Source organism: Nipponia nippon, unplaced genomic scaffold, assembly GCF_047370975.1.
Source record: "Nipponia nippon isolate SJK-2023a ecotype South Korea unplaced genomic scaffold, ASM4737097v1 scaffold_15, whole genome shotgun sequence".
Classification (NCBI taxonomy): Eukaryota; Metazoa; Chordata; class Aves; order Pelecaniformes; family Threskiornithidae; genus Nipponia; species Nipponia nippon.
Window position 1 is genome coordinate 7,595,668 of NW_028262331.1, and position 22,199 is coordinate 7,617,866.

Below are 22,199 nucleotides of genomic sequence, written 5' to 3' on the forward strand. Positions count from 1 at the left end.
AGGGGGTGTATTTCCTCGCTCCTTCTCCAGTGGGTGTCCTGGGGTGAGTATTGAGTTCATCAGGCGTGCAGCCTGAACCAGGAGCAAAGGGTGCTCCGAGAGGATCAGCTGCTTTCAGCCTGAATAGTCCGTAGGTTATTTCCACATCTGTGTTAGCTTTGGCTCAATCCCACAGATTTGCAACAGCTGTTGGGAAGCGGAGCAGAGATCCCCTCTTTAAATGGATGATCAAATCCTCAGAGTGTGGAGTATGTTATTTCTATGTCATCCTCTTCGCGGCAGGAAAAACAGCTTTTAAAAGTTGCTGAGGCAGCACTCTGCCCTGCTGCCTGAGCTATCATCCCATCATCCTGTGGTTTCAGAGCAAGTCGTAATTTGCTTTCCACATCCCACGCCCAGCCTGACACAGGATCCTCTGCGAGGTGCACGGTTGGGCAGGTACTTGTGCGAGGGATGCCTTTTTTCTCCTGGGCTCCCCTTCCTGCATGGACCACAACCAGCGGGTGTACACCGAGCGGGACTGAGGAGGAGCTCATCTCCTTTTCAGAGCCTGCGCGTGTGCAAACCCTTGACATTTTACCCTGAGAAAAACTATACGGTGCAATAGTTTGCCACAAGGCAGGTTAGGTCATCCTGGTGTTCGGAGGCTTTAGGTGGAGATCAGATGTCTTTGCTGGAAGCTGTAGTTCAGCTGCGAAATAGTGGTGCGGTGTGGGAATCCCATAGTGAGCTATCTTATCCAAAAAGCCCAGCTAAAATGAGCCAGGCCTATTTCCTATCAAGCTTGTGCTCTTTCAGGTCAGACCTGCAGGAAAAGGAGCCATCAGGCTTCCTTCAGAAGTCTCTGACAGGCTTTGGAAAGCCAAGCCTGGCTGAAGGGGGCCAGGGCGGTGGGAATGGTGCTAGACCCTGGCGCTCGTCCTGCAGCGCATGCGTTTCTCATTCCCCATCAGCTTTCCTAGCGCACAGGAGAATCATCAAACCAAACTGCTCCCGCTTTAAACAGGACATTTGTGTACTTTCCGATACAGACAGTGAAATTAATACGGTTAGTTTGTTGAGACCACTAATTTGCAATTCAAGCCTTTTATAACCGGGCTTAAAATGGCAACCCAGTTCCAGTCTTCTTATGTGCAGTTGTCGTGTTGGTCATCCGTGTCATACGATGGGTTTCAGTGATAGCCCAGGTGGCACATAGTTGCACATAATAAGCGCTGCTCAGCGTGTATGAAGCTCTGAACGTTTGGCGTGACCTGGGATGGCTGGGTGGTGGTGTCTGGGAGCTGCGTGATGCTTGAAGCTTTTGCAAAGATGCAAGGTAAAATCTGGTAGTTTTGGTTGCTTTTTCTCAGTCGCCCAAGGTGTGACTGAGTGTGTCGGTGTTCATTGGGTTCAAGTCTCAGAGCCTGGTGATGGACATTCCCCCAGCAGCAGCAGATGTCACGCTGACGTTTTTTGATGCTTTTTGACCCTTTCGACACACACCTAGCTTCAAGCTTGCTTGAGGCATTCTCCTGTGGACCCTCAATGATGAGCTAGAAGAGGCAACCCTCCATTTCATGGGGACAGAGTATCTGGATTGCAGATTACCCGTACCACAGATGTCTGGGCAGCCAAGACGAGTCTCTGCAAAGGCAGTTTGGGCCCAGTGGGGCCTGATGGCGTACACAACCTGAGAAGACCCAGGGCTAGTTGTTGGCGAGAGCTTCCAGGTCTGCTGGACCCCGTAGACTGCCTGGAGCCAGCCGTGCACCACTCACTCCAGTGCTTCCAGCGCGAGCGGGTTTGGTTTGGTCTTATCCCTTATCTGGAGTGTCCCAGCCCCGTCCCTCTGAGCACGGCCAGTCCATGCAGCCTTTTGGCTCTGAAGTGCAGACCCAGCCCAGCAAAACCACCGCTGTAGTGCCACAAGGGGAGTGCTGCCCATAAACAAAGGGCTTGGCAAAATGAAGTGTAATGTAAGCAACTATTTAAAGAGAACGATTCAATTGCTAGTTGTAATTTCCTCATTGTTTGCAACACCCTCTTAAATGCCTGTGATCCTTTCAAAGAGCTTTCACCCACCCTTTAAACTTCACAGAAGTGGATTTTACCTTCTGTGGTTTGAACACTCTCATTGTGAGGGGGCTGGTTTGCATTTAGTACGATTTCTTTTTTCTTTTTTCATGCCCGAGGCCATTTGCTTTGTGAATCAGCATTATGAATGAGTCTGCTTGTCCCAAGAAATATGTCTATTGGAAGGCTGGTGGGCAGGACACAAAGCATTGCCTTTCTCTGGGTCCTAGTAGATGGAGGTTGATAAAATCTTCCTAGATCGGTGTTAACACTTTCCTTCAGACCGAAGGGGGTTTTGCTAAAACCCCATTGCAAGCAGGCTGGCCTATGTCACTCATTCAGGTGTATCTTTTGTAAAAAGGTGTTGGAAGAAATATTTAATACAGTGCCATTAAAACCTGAATGTGGATGTGACTTTCTCCCTCAGCTAGATCTCTGGTGAGCAAACCAAGGGATCCGGTTTGCTCTGCCTGAACGTTGCGTCCCTTTCCTGCCCTCGTTTGCTGGGTCCCCAGATCATTCCCGTCTCGGGAAACGGGATTGCCTCTATTCAGAAATCAGGGATGGCAATCCACAGAGTTGTGGCCTCTTTCTCTGGGAAAGCATCTGGGTCCGGTTTCCACGTGAGTTACTGATGGAAGCAGCAGCGTGTTGTGTGAGGCTTTCTCCGGCGCTCATGCGTGAGCCCGCGCTGGTGCTGGGTGGGATTCTCGGTCCCCTCCTGCCTGTCTCCCGTTGCTGGGTTTTATTCTCTAAACCTGAGCGAGCTGTAAATGCCTGGAGCCTGAGAGGCTTTGCAGAGCAGAGCTTAGGGAAAGGTGGTGATTCATTTCCTTCCCCTCTGGCTCTTGGCTATGGTTTGGCTTTTGTTTAAGAGTTTGATAATTCACCGCTGGGCTGTTTAGGTTGAAACGTTTGGAGAAATGTAAGTAAACGTGGTGATGGCAGCAGCTCCTCCATGCGTGGCGGGGAGACGGGCTCCTCTGGCCGCAGCCAGCCCACACCTGCAGGCTGGGCCATGCCAGCAGCTGTCGTTGTCTCATTCCTCCCCATCCTGGTGAGCTTCTGTACGTGGGTTAAGCTCCAGATTATCCTGTGCCAGAACCATATGCTGAGAAATGTCAACCCAGGACGGGGTGACACCCAGAGCACTCAGTCACCGGTGTTGTGCAGAGCCGAGCTCACTGCAAAGCGTAATGACCAGTAGACAGCAACGGGATTGGTAGACCAGGATTGATAGACTGGGACGCCCAAAACGTGGCCGTTGCAGCCTGTATGGTTTCTATCCGTAGCCAGCGGGGACCGCTGCGAGGCTGGCAGTGTGGGATGGATGAGCTGGGCTACACGGCCCCCAGGCTGATGTCAAACCCGTTAATCAGCTCCTGGGAACAAACCCGGGAAGCCCCAGTAGCAGAAGAACTGTGTTTCTTTGCTTCAGCTTTGGTTTCAGCGTGGCTGTGTCTTGGCAGGGGTTGCTGGTTTGTTTAATGAACATTGAAATGGGAGGGGAGGAAGCAGCCAGGGAAGCATTACAAATTGCTTCAGAGCAGTGGCATTAGAAGTATTGGTGCTTACCATGTCTGCTAAACAAAGACCTCAAACTATGGTAAATATTATCCCCATTTTACTTGCAAAAAGGCAAATGCAGCAGGAGGAGAAGCTTTACCTGTGCTCGTCAGGCAACCCTGCAACAGGCATGAGACAAGCGCTGGTCTCAACCGCAGTACCAAGGGGATGGTGTTGACAGATTGTGTCTCTGCGGGCGCTGGAGGTCCAGGTTGGCCCAGCAGCTCTGGAGAGATGCCTTCACATGCCTTCATATGCATTGCTGAAGCACCGACTCTGTTTCTGTGCTTAGCTCTGACCTCTGATCTGAAAGATGCTAACGCCCCAAAATCTTCCTCTTCATGTGGCCAAGTTTACCTTTGTCCTCTCCCCTCCCGGTCTCTTTTACAGCTGAAGCTGTGGAACAAGTACAGAGTCTCCAACATTCCTTCCCTGATATTTATTGATGCCTCCACCGGGAAGGTGGTTTGCAGGAACGGCCTCCTGGTCATCCGAGATGACCCAGAAGGTAAGACCTGGAGTCCCGTGTGCCATAGAAACACGGGCACATGGCTGCCTTTTCATTTCAGCTCATTTTTAGTTGCCTTGGGGTGGTAGGGGGGGAAGGAAACAAACAACTATTGTCGTAGTTAACTAATCAAGGCACTGTATTAGTTTCAGCATAAAATTTTCTGCATCATTCCTGCCAGATCTTGTGTTTCGGTTTTGCTTGTTGAAAAGAACAAAGATTTCCCCTCCAGGATTTTTGTCTGAAGTGCTAATGAGGAAAAAGTTAGACTAACTGAAACATTAAGTTTGGATTTTTCCCTAATGGAGGCACATGGACAGACAGACTGAGGGCCCAAACTTGCTGTACCTTGGGAGCAAATAGGGAAAGGTGGTGATGTCATTTTCCTTCCAAAATACTGAGTGGGACTTTATCACTGACCTCACACTCTGTTAGGATAAATGAATTCCCCCTTATTTACAAGTGCAACAGAAAAATGCTACTGTTCTCCGTTTCCTAGGTTTACGGTACCAGGGGTTGATGTTAAATCCATCTTCTTCCAATTTGCAAAAACCAAACTGAGCAAAAGATGCGCCCTTACTCATAGACTCTGCACACCCATCATTCAACTGCTAGGCTGTCCATGCACAGATATTACCCACCGATCGTTTCTTCATGCTCTAGATACTGAGTGCGGTAACTGAGTCTTCAATTCAGGTGGCAGGAACTGTGTAGCAAGTACACGTTGTGGCCTGAGCCATCTGTGATGTTTCCTCCTCTCTGGCTGACTACATAGATTGATTGCTCCGGGAGCTGGCAGCAGATGATTCAGAGCATGTGTTTCTGTGTATGCACACATGCTTGCTTTGGGGTGCAGAGGGTTAGTCTAAGTTTAGTTTATATTTAGGGAGTTTTTATATATATAAAAACCCTCTTTTGCATATAGAAAAATAAGGTTTTATAAATAAATAACGTGTATATATAAAAATATATGGTTAGTATCAGTATAAGGCAAATAGTCTGCATTCCTGAGCACGTACCACCTTGCCCTCTGTTGTTAAAACAAATGCTGTTGATAAGTAAAAGATGCCTCATCAGACAGAAAACCCAAGCAGGCTTTGTTAAGCTGAAGGTGCTGCGACTTGAGCAAGGGTGCAGCCTACCTGTAAGAAAGAGGTGGCCCTGGCTCTGGTACAGAGCTTGGCTTCCCTGGCTCCCCCGTATCTTTGCAGACGGTGGAATGTTTTTTTTGGTGGAACTTTTTGAAACTGTAAACGCTGCATATGCATCTTGCTGTTTTGTGTCTTCTTTCCACCCTCATCCTGACCACTCTCCAGGTCTGGAGTTCCCCTGGGGGCCAAAACCTTTCAGTGAAGTTGTTGCCGGGCCTCTGCTACGGAACAACGGCCAGACACTAGACAGCAACGCCCTGGAGGGCTCGCATGTTGGGGTCTATTTCTCCGCACACTGGGTGAGTAGTAGGTGCTTTGCAGAGCAATTAGAGTGACCTCGGGGTGATCCCGCTGCACTGTAGGAGGTAAAGACCTCTGGCTGGTTGGTGTTCAAGCAGTTAAGATGCTTCAGTCATTCTGGAAGAAGCCGCAGCATTGCAGTGGCCTGTCATCCTCAGCTGGCCCTTCAGAAGGGGAAGAGTGGTCAGATTTTAAAAACGGAAGAGGTTTTGTTGGCAACTTATGGGCCATAAGCCCCAGCCATGTTCAGGGCTGCTGCCCAGCACTCCAGCAAAGATGAGGTCACATCTGTCTTGTCACTAGGTCATCTCGACCTGCTGGGTGTGGATCTGGCCCTGTGGAGGAGACGATGTCCTTATGCATGTATTGTGTTTTGCAGTGCCCACCGTGCCGAAGCCTCACAAGGGTCCTAGTGGAGTCCTACCGGAAAATCAAGGAGGCGGGCCAGAAGTTTGAGATACTCTTCGTTAGTGCAGACAGGTAAGGAAGCGCTAACACCCTGTGCAGGCAGAGCTGGCTGCCCCCAGGCTGGGAAGCTATGAGCACTGCTGGTTTGATTTGAGGAGGAAATTTGATTTGGGGTAAAGCAGGTTAGCTCTGGTATCAGAAAGGCTGCCTGAGTCCTTTGCCCTCTGCCCAGCGGCAAAGTGCAAAGGGGGGTTAGCAAGGGCAGCGGTGGGCTGAGAGCAGGCTTTGTCCATGGAGCAGCTCTGTATTTCGCTTTGTGGCTCGTGGGTCTGAGGTCTGAAGGATGCTCGAGCTGCTGCTGTCACCGTGGGTTGACATTCAGATGCCCCAGAGAGTCTCAAATATTTTACCAGGAAAAAATGCACTGCGGACCCCTTCTTGAGGGACTGGAGGCTTTAAATTTGGTCTAGCTCTCCCCGGGTTGTGTCTACCAGCAGCCCTTACTGGTGGGCTTTGGTAGAAGGAGTAAAGGGCTTTGCAGGCCAGGCTTTTAATGAGAAGAGGAAAGAGCCTGGCAGACTGAGAGGCTATACTCTGGATCCCATGCCCTGTTCTCCTTTCACAGGTCAGAGGACTCCTTCAAGCAGTATTTCAGCGAGATGCCCTGGGTAGCTGTGCCGTACGCTGACGAGGCCAGACGGTCACGCCTGAATCGACTCTATGGCATACAAGGTAGGAAGGGCCGCACTGACGCACAGCTCTCCTTTCTGCTCCTTTTGTTCAACATTTGTAATGTGTCCTCTTGTTTAACTAAAACAAGAAAACAGCAAAGCAAAGCACAGTGCCCCAGGCAGAGCTGCTTCATGTTTCTACTCTCCGCAAACTCACATTCCTACCACCTGCCAGGCAGGCTGTTAGTTGAAACAGGACTTCCATAAACAACCTAATTCTTCCTGGAAACTTGGAAGCTGTTTTTGGCTTGGATGTTTTTTGCCTAATTACTGATTTATTTATTTTGCTTTTTCTTGAAGGTTTAAATTTCATTTTCTTGGTGGTTTATGTAACGCAAAGGCAGGCCATCGTTCTCTGCAGAGGCTGAGGAAGATGGCATCTGGTTTATGTTAGTGACATGAATTACAGAAGAGTGTGTGTTTGATGTAAACCATGGCTTCGCTTTTACTGTACGTACCAGTGCCAGAATTCCAGCAGCCCCGGCTGCTTGGAGGGGCAGGGGAGAGGCTCTGTCTGTCTGGGTGGCTTCAAAGCTTCCCGAAGAAGATAAAAGCTCGCAGCAGCCCTCCTGGGGACTGGCACCTTGTTCCTGCAGGGGACAAACTGCAGCATAGACACGTGCACTGTGAATAGCTCAGAAGGAGGTCTTCTGTATGTACGTAGAGTTTCTCCCTGTGGTTAAAGGATCTTGCTGCAACGTACGTGTTTCTTATCCATTTCCATGTGGCATCGGCGAGGTGGGCACAGGCTGGCAGAGGGTTAATGCAATCTGCAGGGGAGGAGGAGTGTTGCCAAAGGTGGCCAAGGGCCTGTGGAGATTGGCAGGAGAAATAAACCCTCCGTGGAGTCCTCTCCGAACACCCGTTCTGGGGTGAGCTCAGGTGCCATCGCTCAGCTCTGTTCCCTGACCTTAAACCAAGAATAACCATTCACCTGCTTTAAATAGCCATCAGTTTGCTGCTTAATTACCTTCCCATGAGGCAAGAGCTTTCCAAATTCATCGGTCTTTTCCCCGATCCACTCACAAACCTATCCAGTGCTGTGTGGTGGGTTGACTCTGGCTGGGTGCCAGGTGCCCTCCAAAGCCACTCTATCACTCTCCCCCCTCAGCTGGACAGGGGAGAGAAAATATAACGAAAGGCTCATGGGTTGAGATAAGGACAGGGAGATCACTCAGCAATTACCGGCACGGGCAAAACTGACTCGACTGGGGGAAAATCAGTTTAATTTATTACCAATCCAATCAGAGTAGGGTAATGAGAAAATAAAACCTAAATCTTAAAACACCTTCCCCCACCCCTCCCTTCTTCCCGGGCTCAACTTCACTCCCGCTTTCTCCACCTCCTCCCATCCAGTGGTGCAGGGGGACGGGGAATGGGGGCTGCAGTCAGTCTATCCCACGCTGTCTCTGCCGCTCCTTCCTCCCCAGGGGAGGACTCCTCACACTCTGCCCCTGCTCCAGCCTGGGCTCCCTCCCACGGCAGACAGTCCTCCGTGAACTGCTCCAACGTGAGTCCTTCCCACGGGCCGCAGTTCTTCACGAGCTGCTCCAGCATGGGCCCCTTCCATGGGGTGCAGTCCTTCGGGAACAGACTGCTCCAGCGTTAGTCCCCCACGGGGTCACAAGCCCTGCCGGCAAACCTGCTCCAGCCTGGGCTCCTCTCCATGGGGCCACAGGTCCTGCCAGGAGCCTGCTCCAGCGCAGGCTTCCCACGGGGTCACAGCCTCCTTCAGGCATCCCCCTGCTCCGGTGTGGGGTCCTCCACAGGCTGCAGGGGAAAATCTGCGCCACCGTGGACCTCAGTGGGCTGCAGGGGGACAGCCTGCCTCAGCATGGTCTTCCCCGGGGGCTGCAGGGGAATCTCTGCTCCAGTGCTGGGAGCACCTCCTGCTCCTCCTTCTCACTGACCTTGGTGTCTGTAGGGTTGTTTCTCTTGCATTTTCTCACTCCTCTGGCTGTGGTTGCTGTTACGCAGCAGTTTTTCCCCCCCCCCCTTCTTAACTGTATTATCCCAGAGGTGCTACCACCATCGCTGATGGGCTTGGCCTTGGCCAGTGGCGGGTCAGTCTTGGAGCCGGCTGGCATTAGCTCTGTTGGACATAGGGGAAGCTTCTAGCACCTTCTCACAGAAGCCACCCCTGTATCCCCCCTGCTACCAAAACCTTGCCACGCAAACCCAGTAGATGCTGGTTTCGGCTGAGCACTGCAGGATTGCTGCCAGTTTCACTGGGACTTTCTGTAAATAAGGTGTCCAGACTGGATACGTGAGCACCAGGCATGCTGTAGCCAGGGAAACAGTGACAACAGCTTTCCCTCTGACTCCAGCCACTCGCTCCTTAAATGTCTCTCTTCATTGTGTGCTGACCTGAAAATGTAAATATTTGCTGTTCCCCTGTGCCCTGACCCCCTTCCTCTGCCAGGGAAGCTCCCATATTACCTCTGCATTTCAGCTGCTCTCCCAGGGACGCTGAGCCTGGGATTTGGGCATGTTTGAGGTCAAACCCTTCCGCTTATCTATCATGCTTTTCCTGTAAAGTGGGAACTTCTCCACAAGGATGAACTGTGATCCCACAAAGTGGTGTTGAAATGTGGAGGCAGGCTAATTTGCACCCTGCATGGGAAGCATCATTGCCGTCCCACCTCCCTTCCCACCTGGGTGCCACACAGGCTTTGCAAGGCTGGGCTGGGCTTGGGCTTGTGTTTCCCCACCATGGTCTGGGGTGGATGCCAGGGAACCGGGAGATGAGGGAGAGGGCTGGAGGTGAACCCTTGTGCCGCTCCCCAGGGGCTGCGGGTTGTTGTTGATCCCTGCTCAGGCAGCGACTTGGGATCCTCCCTGATGGCTTCGGGGCTGCTTCGCCTGAGCGCAGCGGGCGCCTGCCTGTTTGCAGTCAGGCTTTCGCAGCAGGCTGCTGCACCAGCTGTAGAGAAAGCTTTCTGCAAACAGAACTAGATGTCATGGGCTTAGCTCATCGCCACCAGTGGTTATTCCACCTAAATGAAAAATTGGATCCAGGTAATCTGATCTGCCTTTTCCCAAGTGCATGCTGCCAAGCATCTTTGCAGCCCTCTGTAACTGCATCTCTGGGTGCTCCCGTTGGAGCTGCACCTATGCAGCAGCGAGAGCGTGTAGCCCATTCAGTGTCCAGGTTACCGTCCTGGTGGTGCCTTGGGTTGTGAGTGCAGCGTGCGTGCGGGGTGGTTTTTCTGCTGGTTTTTGTAAGGCTGGGAGCTGAAACAACAGAAGAAGCTTGTCTTCCCCAACTGCTTTAAGTTCCTGAGCGGTGGAAAGTAGCAAGAGAGTCAAATCTCTTGTTGTTTTAGTCCTGTGTTGGCCCCTACAGCATTCAAAAACTCAGTGTAAAATGTAAGTTGAGTTATTGGCCTTTATTTGGGTTTACTTGAATGCCTCTATTCATAACCCATGTGCAGTCAGTGGACTGTACCATACCCACCTATATTAAATTGCCTCTGGGTGCAGCACTGTCTTGAGAGAGAGTCGTATCTTGTGTCACGGCTGCTTAGAAATAATTCTCCGTTGTGTGTGCTCCTCCCGCTGTGCGTGGTCCTGCCTTAGGTGAATCCCCTGACATTAGCTCTCTTTCCAATGGGATGGGGAGCAGAGATAAATGCTATGCTCAGGTGGGAATTGCCCCTTTTTGTTGTGTATCTTATGAGAGCTTTTGGGTTCCTGAATATTCCCTGTGGACTCCGTGGTGGCAATTTGGGATTTGCAGTCCCTTGGGGGTACTTGCAAAAAAACTTGTTTCCCCCCTGCCCCACGCTTTAGCCCAGACACCTGCAAGTCACTCTGGCAGCCCGGCTGGTGGCAGCAGCCTGGAAGTCACTGTTATGGGAGGTTTCTGGAGCTTTCTTCTGAAAAGGTGAAAAAACAGCAATAAACCCCACCACCCATCCTGCGGTTGGTGTGTTCTGAGTGTTTGCTTCACGTCGATTTTGATTACTCACCCAACAGACTTAATGCAGATTAGATTTCCATGTCGGGTATGGGTTTTAATATATAAATAAGTAAATGTATCACCAGGTTCTGTAACAAATCATTTGGCCCCTGTGTTTTCATAAAATGCTAGCCCCATGGGAACCAAATCCATTTTCTAATGCAGAAAATCAAACTGAGCCCGTCTATGCTAATTCTCATCCAAGCTTATACAATATTCATTGCAGAGTGTCTGATCTGTGATTCTTCTTGATAAGTAAATTCTGGTGTTATGACTCATGGCAATTACCAAAGCCCCCAAAAGGCACTAAAATAACGATTAATGGCTGGGATGAGCAGGGAGGGGGGGATTATTGGGGTTAGCGGGTGTGAATAAGGTTAAGGACAGTTCCTCTGGTCCTGCTGGTCTGTGTCCCGTGCAAAGAGGATGTGCTAGCCAGGGGAGCAGTAACAAGGTCCACCTGGGAAGACAAAGCTGATCCTACGGGATGCCACCGCGAGCCCACTAAGGCCATGCCCCAGCCCTGGGGACCCGGCCAGGGGTGCGCAGGAAGGAGCTGAGGAGACAAGGCAGTGATGCTCAGGACCGGGGGGCAGCCGTGGGATTGGGGGCAGATGGGCCGCAGCAGCGTCACCCTTCACCAGGCAGCTCTGGAAAGGAAACCAGAGCTTCGTGGCTGGTGAGAAACCTCTGATGCCGGGCGCAGGGATTGCCCCAGCACGTGTCACGCACCTGCTAACAGACTGAAAACCCAGCCCCAGCTTTTCTGATGCGTTACTTATATTTCCCAAACATGCTAAACTCAGGATGAATTATCTTAAAGACTCTGTTTTCCGAGTCAGTTTTGTATTAGCAGTTGGAGGTTTTAGTGGCTGGGTGCTTTGGGGTGCGTGTGTCTGCATACGCAAATCAGGTGAAGTCTGAAGGCTTTGAATAGTGGATGAAGTCCCTGATAGCTGTGGGATCACACTGACAATGAGCTGTGTCTAAATTGGGCCCTTAATTTTCCCAGATCAGCAAAGCTCATTTGAAATCTCTGCCTTGGGATGCTGCGTTGTTCAGGCTGACTGGCAGCAGGGGTACTGAGCTGAACCCACATTTCTAGCCTGTCCCTCATGTATAATGCAGGTCTGGAGAGGACGGGAAAGCAGGCATTTGGGATGGGGCTGGGAATCATAAATGGGTAAATATCCGAATCATGTGGGATGCTGATCACCGTGTGCTTCTCCTAGCTTCAGTAGTAGTTTGTGCCTTGCAGGGTAGGGCCAGAGTGAGATTTCCCAATTCCTTCCAGGCTGTTTAACCCATCCCTGCCCTACAGCTATTTTGAATACCAGCAGGTAATGAATAAGCCTTTTTGTGATACAAAATGGTTTTCTTGGCATACCCTTAGGATTTGCAAGCCCAACCATCGGGCTCCTTCCTGCGCTGCTCTTGCACCAGCCCGACGTGTGCAGCCCCGGTGTGTGAGCAGGCTGGAATGACGGGAATGCAGCCGCTCGCCCAGACCTGCAAGCAGGCATGAGACGGACAGACAGCCATGTATTTCCTAGAGAAATGCCTAGAATTCAGAGAGCTTGTGAGTAACCCATTGTTGTACAAACATGAGAGCACAGTGCCAGGAGTCTGGCAGGGGCAAGTACGCTGGGTCAGAGAATGGCTCTGCAGGGTATTTCTAACAAATGAGCTTTAAAATGAATCTTTGGATGGGGGCAGAAGGATTTGAGTTGCCTCAGTTTGCCGGTTGTGATTCGGGGGATGTTGCTGGATGAAGGAGGAGATGCCAGATAGCGAGGGGATCGAAGCCCGGGTGGTGAGCAGACAGCAGCACACTGGTCACTTGACCTGTCTCTTGGGGCCTGATCCCAAACTTTCCCCTCTTCCTTCCTTGTGGGGTGTTTCTTTGTCTCCTTGGTGAGAGAGGAATGGTGTGCTTTGCAGATGAAGTCACCAACATGAGCTGCTCCTGTTGATTCTCCCATGACCGTTTCGTGGCCAGAAAGCCTCGTCGGTGCCTTATCAGATGGGACGGTCACCAGCTGGTGTCTGCCCTACCTCACTGCTGGCCCGGCCGGGTTTGAATAGGTGACTTGGGCTAAATGTCTGCTGCAGGCACGTTTGCTTCCCTTTTGCGAGGGCAACAGCCAGGCAAGGTGGATGCCAGGTTCATTTGCAAGCATTGCATGCAGTTTAGCTGTGTGACAAAGTCTGCTGGCGTTAGTGTGTTTGATCCCGCTCCATCTCCGCTTGCAGAGGCATGTGCTCTCTTTTGGGTATTCCTGGGGGCATCCGTAGCCCTGAGCACTAAATCACCGTCATCAGTGCTGGTCCGGGGGCCTTTCCTCCACCAGCAGTGTCAGGTGCCTGCCTTGCCATGCTCAGGTGGTGCGAAACAGCGTCCGAACCAGGTAATAATGTTCATGACTTGTCAGGCGCATCCCTGCGCTCTGGAAATGGCTGGGTGGTTAGTGCCAAGGAGGGGTGGGGGGGTTCATGGAGGAGTTTGTGGCTGCAAAATATATGGTGTTCCTTCTGGGAAGGAACACACCCTGCTTCCTGGCTGCCGTTGTCTGCGGTCCGCCCTGCAAAAAGATTTGCATGTGTTCCTGCGAACTGGGGACGGGGCTCTTCCAGCGGCAGCCACGTCTCAGCGCTGGGGTGATGGTGCCTGTGGGGCAGCGCTGCTCCGCCTCATGTGCAGGAGGCACGTCTGTCTGGCACTTTGCAAGAGGGAGCTTGCGCGGTATGGTGGGGTTTGCATCCAGGAGCATCAGCGTCAGACAGCGGTGACCCCTGCCTGCACTCAGGCAGGGAGAGGCAGGCAATGCCAGAGCCTGTCTCCCAGCTTCCTGCTCTGGCTGCTGAATTACATACAGCGCTCTGCTAGGACGGAAACAGGATCCAGGGACCCCGATTTCCACACCGTGCATGAGCTGCAGAGAGGCAGCATGCTTGCTGGGCTCCTGCCAGAGCCAGAGGCGATAGGAAAAGGCCTTTCTCCCCACGCCCTGTTGCTGGCCGGTTCGCGCTTTGGCTGATCCCCCCCTGTTTTTCTTCCATTGCAGGCATCCCAACTCTCATCGTCCTGGACTCCAAGGGAGATGTGATCACGCGACAGGGGCGGGTGGAGGTGCTGAACGACATTGAATGCCGCGAGTTCCCCTGGCATCCCAAGCCTGTGCTGGAGCTGACGGACTCCAACGCCGTGCAGCTGAATGAGGGCCCCTGCCTCGTTCTCTTTGTAGGTATGGAGCATCGCTGCTTTGAAAGCAGAGCCTGTTCTCGGGAAGGGGGCTGGGCTACCTGCCAGCTCAACTGGAGCTGGCCGCGGAGCTGAGAACCTGCCTCCTGTGGTGGCAGCGTCCATGGGAAGGGACATCAGCCTGTTTCCATCACCAGGAGCAATGCTATGGAGTCCGGAGAGGCCATGGGGAGACAGAGGTTCCCATGGAGTCCCCTCAAGGGATTCGGGGGGGGCTAACAGACTTGGAGCCTTGCCCATACCAGAGAAACGGGCTGCTGCAGCTCACAGGGGTTGGCCAGAGCCTGCCCGTGCCCGCGGGTCTCCTGCAGCTCCAGCCCAGCCACCCGAGGGATGCGATGGAGTAGCAATTTGCAGTGGAGAGGAGCTGTCGTATCAAAGATGGTTCAGCGGCGGCTGTGGAGAGGAATGCTGATTAGGTGTTGGGGAGTATGAGAAATACGCTGTCACGGCCAGTGGTGGTGGAGACAGGAGAGGCCTTTCTGGACTTCAGGCACACGTGACATTCCAGAGGAGGCAGAGGAAGCATCTCTGGGAGGGATTGGAGCTCTGTGCTGGAAACCACAGCTTGGGGCTTGAATCCCTGAGCTGAGCGGGGCTGTGAAAGTCAGATGAGCCTCTTGCATGCTCTGCTGGTCCTTGGGTATTCCCTCCTGTGGGGTGCTGGCTGCAAGACAAGGCAGGCTTTTCCCCAAAGCTCCTGTCCCTCTTCCACTGCTAATCCACACATGAAGCTCCGCCGCAGTTGGAAACAGCCCTAGAACTCATCCAAAGCACAGCTGGCTCGTTCCTCATCGCTTCCCTGCCAGCGACGGATGGTTAAATCAGGCGAGGGCCGCGGCTGGGATGAGCTCCGCTGCAGGCTGAGCCCCGGCAGGGCGGGGGGTGGCAGAGGGGGTCCTGGGCTCTTGGCAGGGGAAGGCTCGACCACCCCTCTCAGAGTGCATCTGTCCCTTGAGTGCTCTGTGGAGCGTTGGTGAGGGTTTGTTGAAGAGCCCCCCTTGCCCCAAGCCTGCCGGGGTTGTGCAGGGGGCCTGGCCCAGGGGATTGTGCAGGGGGCCTTCCTCACACACCCTTCTCTGCAGCACTGATAACATGGCTCTCGCTCTTTCCCTTCTTCCCTTTCAGATTTCCTTTTGACCCTGATTATTTATTCAGCAGAGCCCAGCAGGGGATGTGAGCACAGAGCCAAAAATACTCTTCTTGCGCAGGGAGAATCGGCTGGCCACGCCAGGCGTGATTGATTGGGGCCGGCGCTGCAGGCCTCTAGAAAGAGTTATTTTTATCTTGCTCTGAGCAAAGTTTTTCTGTCACCTTGCTGCAAACAGCTTATTGGGAGAGCGCTATCCGGCTTGTGGCTGGGGCTCTCACTTGGCACTTGGAGGGGCTGTGCGGCCTCGGTGAAATCTGCTGGCGATGTGCTGGGGCGGAGGTGAAGCTGATGCTGCACCAAGGCAGGCACTGGGGATGGGAGCTCCTGGCTGGCCTGTGTCCTGCCGGGAGACCCTGCCCAGCAGACTGGTGCCTGTGCTGCACAGGCGGCAGCAGCCACAGGAGAAGGCAGGCTTAGCAAGAGCCTGAATAAATCCTGACCATTCTACATCTGTCCCCAGAGAGGTTAGGGCTGGGTTAGCCAGAGTGTGCAGGGCTGCCTGGAGTGCCGCCAGCAGCAGTTGTTTGTAGAAAAATCAATCCCTGCAGACACCCCACAACTCTACGTATTTATCACTGTCATGCACGCAGGACGGATCCTGCAATCTAGTGTGCAGTGTCTCTGGCATCTCCTGCTTTGCTTGGAGAAGCCAGAGAGGAGGACAGGGATGTGTGGAGCAAGGGCAGAGAGCGCTTCGAGAATGGGCATCGCCTGTCCCAGCCAGGGGCTGGACCAGTTGCGTCGGGTGGTTACACTGGGGACCACGAGAGCTGCATGAGCTGCACACGACCGGGAGAGCAGGGACCTCCCTTCTGCCTTCTTACTTATTTTTTTTTTAATGCTAAAAGTTGTCCCCGAATTGAAATCATTTCATCTCGATGCTGCTCAAGGACGCAGTCTCTCCTCTTTGCAGCTCAGTATTTGAACTTCAGTGGTGGCTGGCGTTTGATTGATGTTGCCATCTCTTTCTACTCTACCTCTGTCAAATCAAAGCTGCCTTCACAGCGCTGCTGCCGCTAAGACTCGAGCAGAAAAGCTGCCAAGCAGCCATCCCAAGGCAGAGGGCTGGTGGGTGGCGGGCAGGGGTGGCAGGCAGCCTCAGATCGGCGTGTTCGTTTGGTCTTCAAAACATCCCGACGCTTCTCAGACTGTAAAGCGGCTTTTTTGCGCCTGTTTGTCCCTGAGCTTCAGCAGCGGCACCAAGGAGTGAACGGTGAAGTATTTGGGGAGCAGGAGCAGCTCTTCTGTTACATGTTTCCCTGTTTCACATGAAAAGCACATTTCAGCTGCTCCCTAATTGCTACAGAGCCGCGTGGCTTTGAAGTTCGTGCTGCGCATCCGGGCTCTGGTTTCCTGCGTGGTGATGCTGTGGGATAGAGCTGCCGGCGCCCGGCCGGTTTGCATCCGTTTGATCCTAACCTCCTTTTTGCCTTGCCTCTTTTGTTCTGTCTCCCCACCACTGTGCCCTGCAGATTCAGAGGATGATGGAGAGTCAGAGGCAGCGAAACAACTGATTCAGCCCATAGCCGAAAAAATCATCGCCAAGTACAAAGCCAAAGAGGAGGAGGCACCATTGCTCTTCTTCGTGGCGGGTGAGGTAAGCGGGAGGAGAGCACAGGGCTGCGTCCTGCTGTGTCTTCATACGAGGACTGAGCTGGGTTGGGTACTGCTGTTGCCACTCTTCAGGTGGGTAAACTGAGGCACAGAGCTACTGCAGCTAGTCAGGGACTGCGGAGCAAAGCCAGACCCAAGTCCTGGCTCAGTCCCCTGCACTCATTGCTGGATGTTACTTCTGGTAAAGCAGTCCCAGCTGCATTTGCTCAGAGATGGAAAAGTCTGACAGCAGGTGAGGGAGCTGCTGGGGACGGGCAGAGAGGGGCTGGAGGAGGTGGGAGGGAGCTGCCAGCTGCCCCTTGAACCCTGAGGCTGCGCGGGCAGGAAAGGTGGCTGGGCAGGGGGAGAGGAGCCGGGGTTTGGGTTTCAGCCCGGCCCAGCTGGTGCTGCCCTCCTTGCTGAGGTGCTGCTGGATTTCTTCCCACCCCAGGAGGAGAGCAGGGACCAGTGCTCTGGCCTCTTCCCTAAGGGGTGCCTGTGGGAGGCAGCCCTGATCCTGCGGACTGGGCCTGTTTGTGTGCCATGCTGGTGAAGCTGGACAAAACTGTCCCTGGGAGTGGGCAGGGGCTGCTCGGGGAGCAGCAGGGCAGCACAGGGCTGTGCTTCTGCTGCCAGCTGCAGCAGGGGCATCCCAGCTCCGCTCTGCCCTGCCCTGGGGCTCGGCTGGGCACGTCACTGCAGTGCTCACCTGTCCCCCTGTGAAACAAGGGCTGTTTCCTGAGCTGGACATGCTCTTGGTGGCTGGGATGGTATGTGGGGCATGTGCAGGCTGCGGTGCTTGGAGCCAACGATCTGCTGGAGAAAATGGGAAATGGGGTAACGGGGCTTCTGGCCTCCCTTTCCCCTGTGCAGGCACTTTGCCCTGCTGCAGGCTTGAAAATGAGGAAAGTTTTGTGTAAGGGTCGAAAAAGTTCCCAGGCCCCCCCAGGCCCGCGGTTCCCCTCCCTGGGTGCTGCCTGGGCAGGTGGCAGCTGCTGCACGGCCGCGCGCCTGCTCCGTCCGTCCATGCTCACGTCACAGCCGCAGTGTGCTGCAAGCGGGGCCCTCTGGAGCCGCCCTGCGCACAAAAGGGTCCCCACCGCTGCACCCCGCCCCCCCCTGCCAAGCAAGCCCCCACCACTGCCTCCCACAGCCCCGTCAGCCCCCTCCGGGCAGGCACTCCCGCTCCTGCCGCCGTAATGGGTCTCCAAGCGTCCCAGCTCAGCCCCACGCCCCTGAATAAGCCCCTTGTTGGAAAGGCTATTTTGGGAGGGTCCAGGACCTGCCCCCCTCCCCCAGAGCCTGTGAAGCATTTTCTTCCCGTTCGCTGGTTGTAGCTGAAACATTGCCGCTATTCATCTGGCTCCCGACGTCCCTGTGGCAGCCGGGCCAAAGAATGGGGAGCGTCCAGCGTGTCCCATTCATCCGTCGCCTCAATAGCTGGGAGTGCTGGCCCCAGGCCTCCGCCGGCCCCCATGCACAAAGCAGCTTGGCCACGGCCGGAGCAAGCGCCTCCCATTCCTCTCCCAGCACCGTCTGGGCCTGTTTTGCATTGATTAAAAAGGTTTTCGGTCCCTTTGCGGCGATGGGATAAAGGATGAGGCATCCCGATACCTGGGCTCCAAGCCGGCATGGGAGGTGGGAAGGGTGGAGGGCGGTTGAGCGCTCCAGCCCCGAGGCGGTGGGCCCAGCCCCGCTCGCCCTTCCCTGCCACGTGGTCCGGCTGCGCCAGAAACCCCTGCAATGGAAGGGGAGGCGCGACAGGAGTTACCCTGCCGGCCGCCGCCACGTGCTGCAGAGCCACCAGCCACTAACCAGATTGACTGATTTCTATTACTGCCCTTGGAAAGGGGCTCAGAGGAACGCCCCGTTTCAGATGCCACGCATTGTGGGCTTGGCCGGGAGCGGGAGATGAATCGCCCCAGTGCCGGCTTTTGCATTTCACAGCTTGGGCAGAGAGAAATTCATTTTTTCCCTTTTCCCAGAGCTGTGCTGTGCCTGGCCGAAGGGAAGGCAGCCTGCTCCTCCAGTGAGCAGCTTGCTGCTAGGGAGCCCTGTGACCTGCTGGTGGGGTTTTGGCGTTGGCTCAAAGTGTGGACCTTCGTCCTATTCCCATTTTCTGGTTTGCTCCAGGTCCCTTCGGCATCTGCCCCAGTGAGTGGCGAGGCTGTGGCTGTGCTGGCAGAGGGCTGGCGAGTCCCCACATTCAGCACTTGTCCCCAGCTCCTGAGCTGAGGATGCCAAAATTGCTCCTGCCCCAGAGGCTCCAGGGTGGCCTGGGGCAGCAGGTCAGCTTGGGGGTGCTGGGAGCTGTGCCCTGCATGGAAAGGGCTGGAGGATTGCATGCTCCCATCCCAGCCTGGGATAAATCAGCCCGGTTTGGTTTTGAGGCAAATCACGGGCAGAGCAGGCAGCAAGGCAAGTGGTGCCGGCTGCGCTCATGGTCCTGCAATGCTGGTGCAAGGCCCAAACCCTTGGGAGATACTTGCGGGTTGGATCACGGTGTGGAAGCAGCAAACTGCTCCTGGTTGTCCTGGCTCTGCTGATGGCTCCTCTCTCCCTCTCATTTTGGCCTCCAGGACGACATGACCGACTCCCTGCGGGATTACACCAATCTGCCCGAGGCTGCGCCCCTGCTCACCATCCTGGACATGTCGGCCCGGGCCAAGTACGTGATGGATGTGGAGGAGATCACGCCCGAGATCGTGGAAGCCTTTGTCAGCGACTTTCTAGCAGACAAGCTAAAACCCGAGCCCATCTAAGGGGGCTTCTGTGCCAACAGACATTATTTAAAACTAGGTCTCTCTTCCGCCGCTCATGGATTCTCCAGCGTGTCCTCACGCCCGACCCAGTATCCAACCTTCTTGTGGTGCCTTGTTTTACGCAGTGAATCCTTCTCCTAAGCAAACTCCTTGAGATGCACTTTCAGCAGGGAGTCGTTGGCGTTTGGAGACTTCGCTTGTGCTTCATGGTGATATATTCTCTAATAACCAGGCCAGAACTGTTACCGTATCGTTATTTTATACACGGCACTAGCTAGCAGGCAAATCTTTTTGCATGGTGTTCTTCCCAACGTATGCATCAGGCAGTGGATGGGGTTCTCGGGGCTCTTTTCTTCTCCTCCTCCCCCTTCTTTCCTTTCCTATCACCCCTGCTGACTAAGTGACTTTAAGGAAGCAATAAGGAAACTGTCCCCTTTGCCACGTGAGTGCCCTGACAAGGCCGAGACAAAGTCTTAACTGCTGACAACCTCTGAAAGACCACGGCGCAGCCGAGCTCTTCCTCCTGGGGGTGAGACCCTTCCGGGTGGGTTTCCCACCTCCCACCCCAAGCACCGACAGCCTTAGGCGGTGCTGGCTGTGCGTGTCAGGGGGTCACCCGCCTGCGACGGGTGGATGTTCCCTCCCTCCCTCTCTGAGCCAGGAGGAGGACCACCACCACCGGGCTGCCCTCACCTCTCTCGTCTCTCCTTTGTGCTCTCCCTGTCCCCTCTTGCCCCTTCTCTCTGGTATGAATTGTCTCCCTTCTATGTTAGTTGATTGAGCTGTTTTTTGTAGGTGTGTCCTAAACCCAACGTTAATGGTGCTGTTCTTTAAAAAATAACCAAAAAAACCCAACAAAAATAAAAAAATCCTTCCTTAACCGAAGCAGCACAGCCGAGCCCCTGAAAAGTGACATTGTAAAAACTGTACATGGTGATTGGAACTTTGTAATAAAACTGTTATAATAACCTTGTCCCCAGAGGTGCCGATTGCCGCGTCCCAGTGTCGGGGAGAGGGAGCCCACCTGGGACCCGTGCGGCAGGAGGAGCCCCCCAGCCAGACCCCGTGGGGTAGGTGTCGGTGCCGGTGCCGGCAGCTCCCAGCGCTGTGGCAGCTGAGCTGGGATTGCGCGTGTGCAGTGCAGCTCCCTCGGGGATGGTGACTCCCGCGAGCTGTTCAGAGACGCCGTGGAGGGGCGAGCACAGCCTCGCTGCCCCACACTGCGCCCACCCACCCCACGGGCTCTGCTCACAGCACCCCCAGCCAAGGGTCCCCCCGCCTCTTGCCGGACGCAGCAGCGGCTGCAAGGGTTTCCACCAGCGTCCCTGGGAGGGTGGTGTCCCGGAGGCGTGCACGGTGTGCGCTGAATAGCGGGTGTTGTGCAAGCCACCGCTTTTCCCTTTCAGCTCGTTACTCAGCGATGGCAGGATTACGGCCTCTCCCCCTTTATCGCTGCTGCAGCAACCCACCTTGGCAGGAGCTGGGAAAAGCCACCAGCTCAGCAAGGCAGGAACCGTATAAATCCACCCTGTGTTTTGCACATTTCAGAGGCTCTTGGTGCGAGCAGGACGGCAGCAGCACAGCAGCGTTGGGAGCTGTGGCTTTGCTGCGCCTCCCTGGGCATTGGGCTGTGAGCAGCCTACCCTAAATTAACCCTGAACTAACCGGTATCCCCTTTACTGGAAATTTTTGAGGAGATAGCCTTTTCAGTGAGTTATCTACTGTGCGGTTAAGGGCTCATGGAGTGAGCTGTGCCTGGCTGGACTCAAGCTGTGTGGAAGCGGCTGAGCAGCAGCGTTGCCTCGAGCCCCCGACGCCACCCAGCACCCACGCTGCCTGTGCTCAGTGGGTGCCTGCTCATCTGGGGGCAATCGCGATGGGTTTGTGGTTTGAAAGACCGCGGGATCTGTAGCGTTCGGTCATGCAGCAGCAGCTGATTTTTTTAGAGAGGGGGAACCCATATTCCCCTCTGGACATTGTGGTTCGGGCTCCTAGTGAGGCAGTGAGCTCAGCACTGCCACAGCCGCTCTGGTAGCTGCTCAGTAGGAACTGGTGCAAAGCAGCTATTTTCTGCCTGAGAATTGAGTTGTTTTGGGTCAATTTAATTGAGACTGGGGCTGGAACTGGGCTCTGGAGATGGAATTGCTGAGCTGGAGTAGTTGCAGGCTCGAGGTAACGCCGCTGTCTGACAGCGCACTGCACACCCAGCCCGGGCAGCACTGCGCACTGCTCAGATACAAGGGCTGGGGCATGGAAGAGGCTGAATCTCTGGGTATTTCTCGAGCAGACAATATGAATTATTTCAATGGGGTAATGGGAAACTGGAGCCAGCAGAGTGGGCTGGCAGTAAGCAGCTGGTTATGTGACTCACAGCCAGAGGAGTAGTAGTCTCCTTCCCTGGGGCCCGGCACCCGTGCCCCTCCGAGGGACAGCCACAGCGAGCGGCAGCACCCACAGCTCCTTTCATAATTCATCTGCGCTGAGGCCCAGCTGCCCGAGCGAGCGGTGTCCAGGCGGCTGCATGGGGACAGACACCGCCACCTCCTGGCAGCGGCACCCTCACAAGTGCCAGAGCTGGGACACCCCATGCCGCAGCCAGCCCCCAGGGTTGGTGTGCTGCTCTCATCGCTTGTTAGAGCACAGGGTTTGGGTAGGCACAGGCAGGACCCATCCAGGTGGCTGCTATTTGGCCTTTCTTACCCCCAAATCACTAGCAGCAGCCAGGCCACACAGCCAGGCCACACAGCCC

At 54.4% G+C, this 22,199-nt stretch overlaps 1 protein-coding gene across 1 annotated transcript in view; it reads left to right on the top strand.

The window, feature by feature from the left end:
* NXN (nucleoredoxin) overlaps positions 1-20,409 on the top strand; it is a 54,911-nt gene extending 34,502 nt beyond the window's left edge. Inside the window, exons 2-8 of the mRNA XM_087751702.1 lie at positions 4,012-4,129; positions 5,446-5,579; positions 5,960-6,060; positions 6,614-6,720; positions 13,746-13,925; positions 16,568-16,692; positions 19,268-20,409. Of these exons, the coding sequence (XP_087607828.1) occupies positions 4,012-4,129; positions 5,446-5,579; positions 5,960-6,060; positions 6,614-6,720; positions 13,746-13,925; positions 16,568-16,692; positions 19,268-19,450 (948 nt within the window). The 3' untranslated portion in view covers positions 19,451-20,409. The remainder of the gene's footprint in view (positions 1-4,011; positions 4,130-5,445; positions 5,580-5,959; positions 6,061-6,613; positions 6,721-13,745; positions 13,926-16,567; positions 16,693-19,267) is intronic.
* The last annotated feature ends 1,790 nt before the right edge of the window (positions 20,410-22,199 follow it).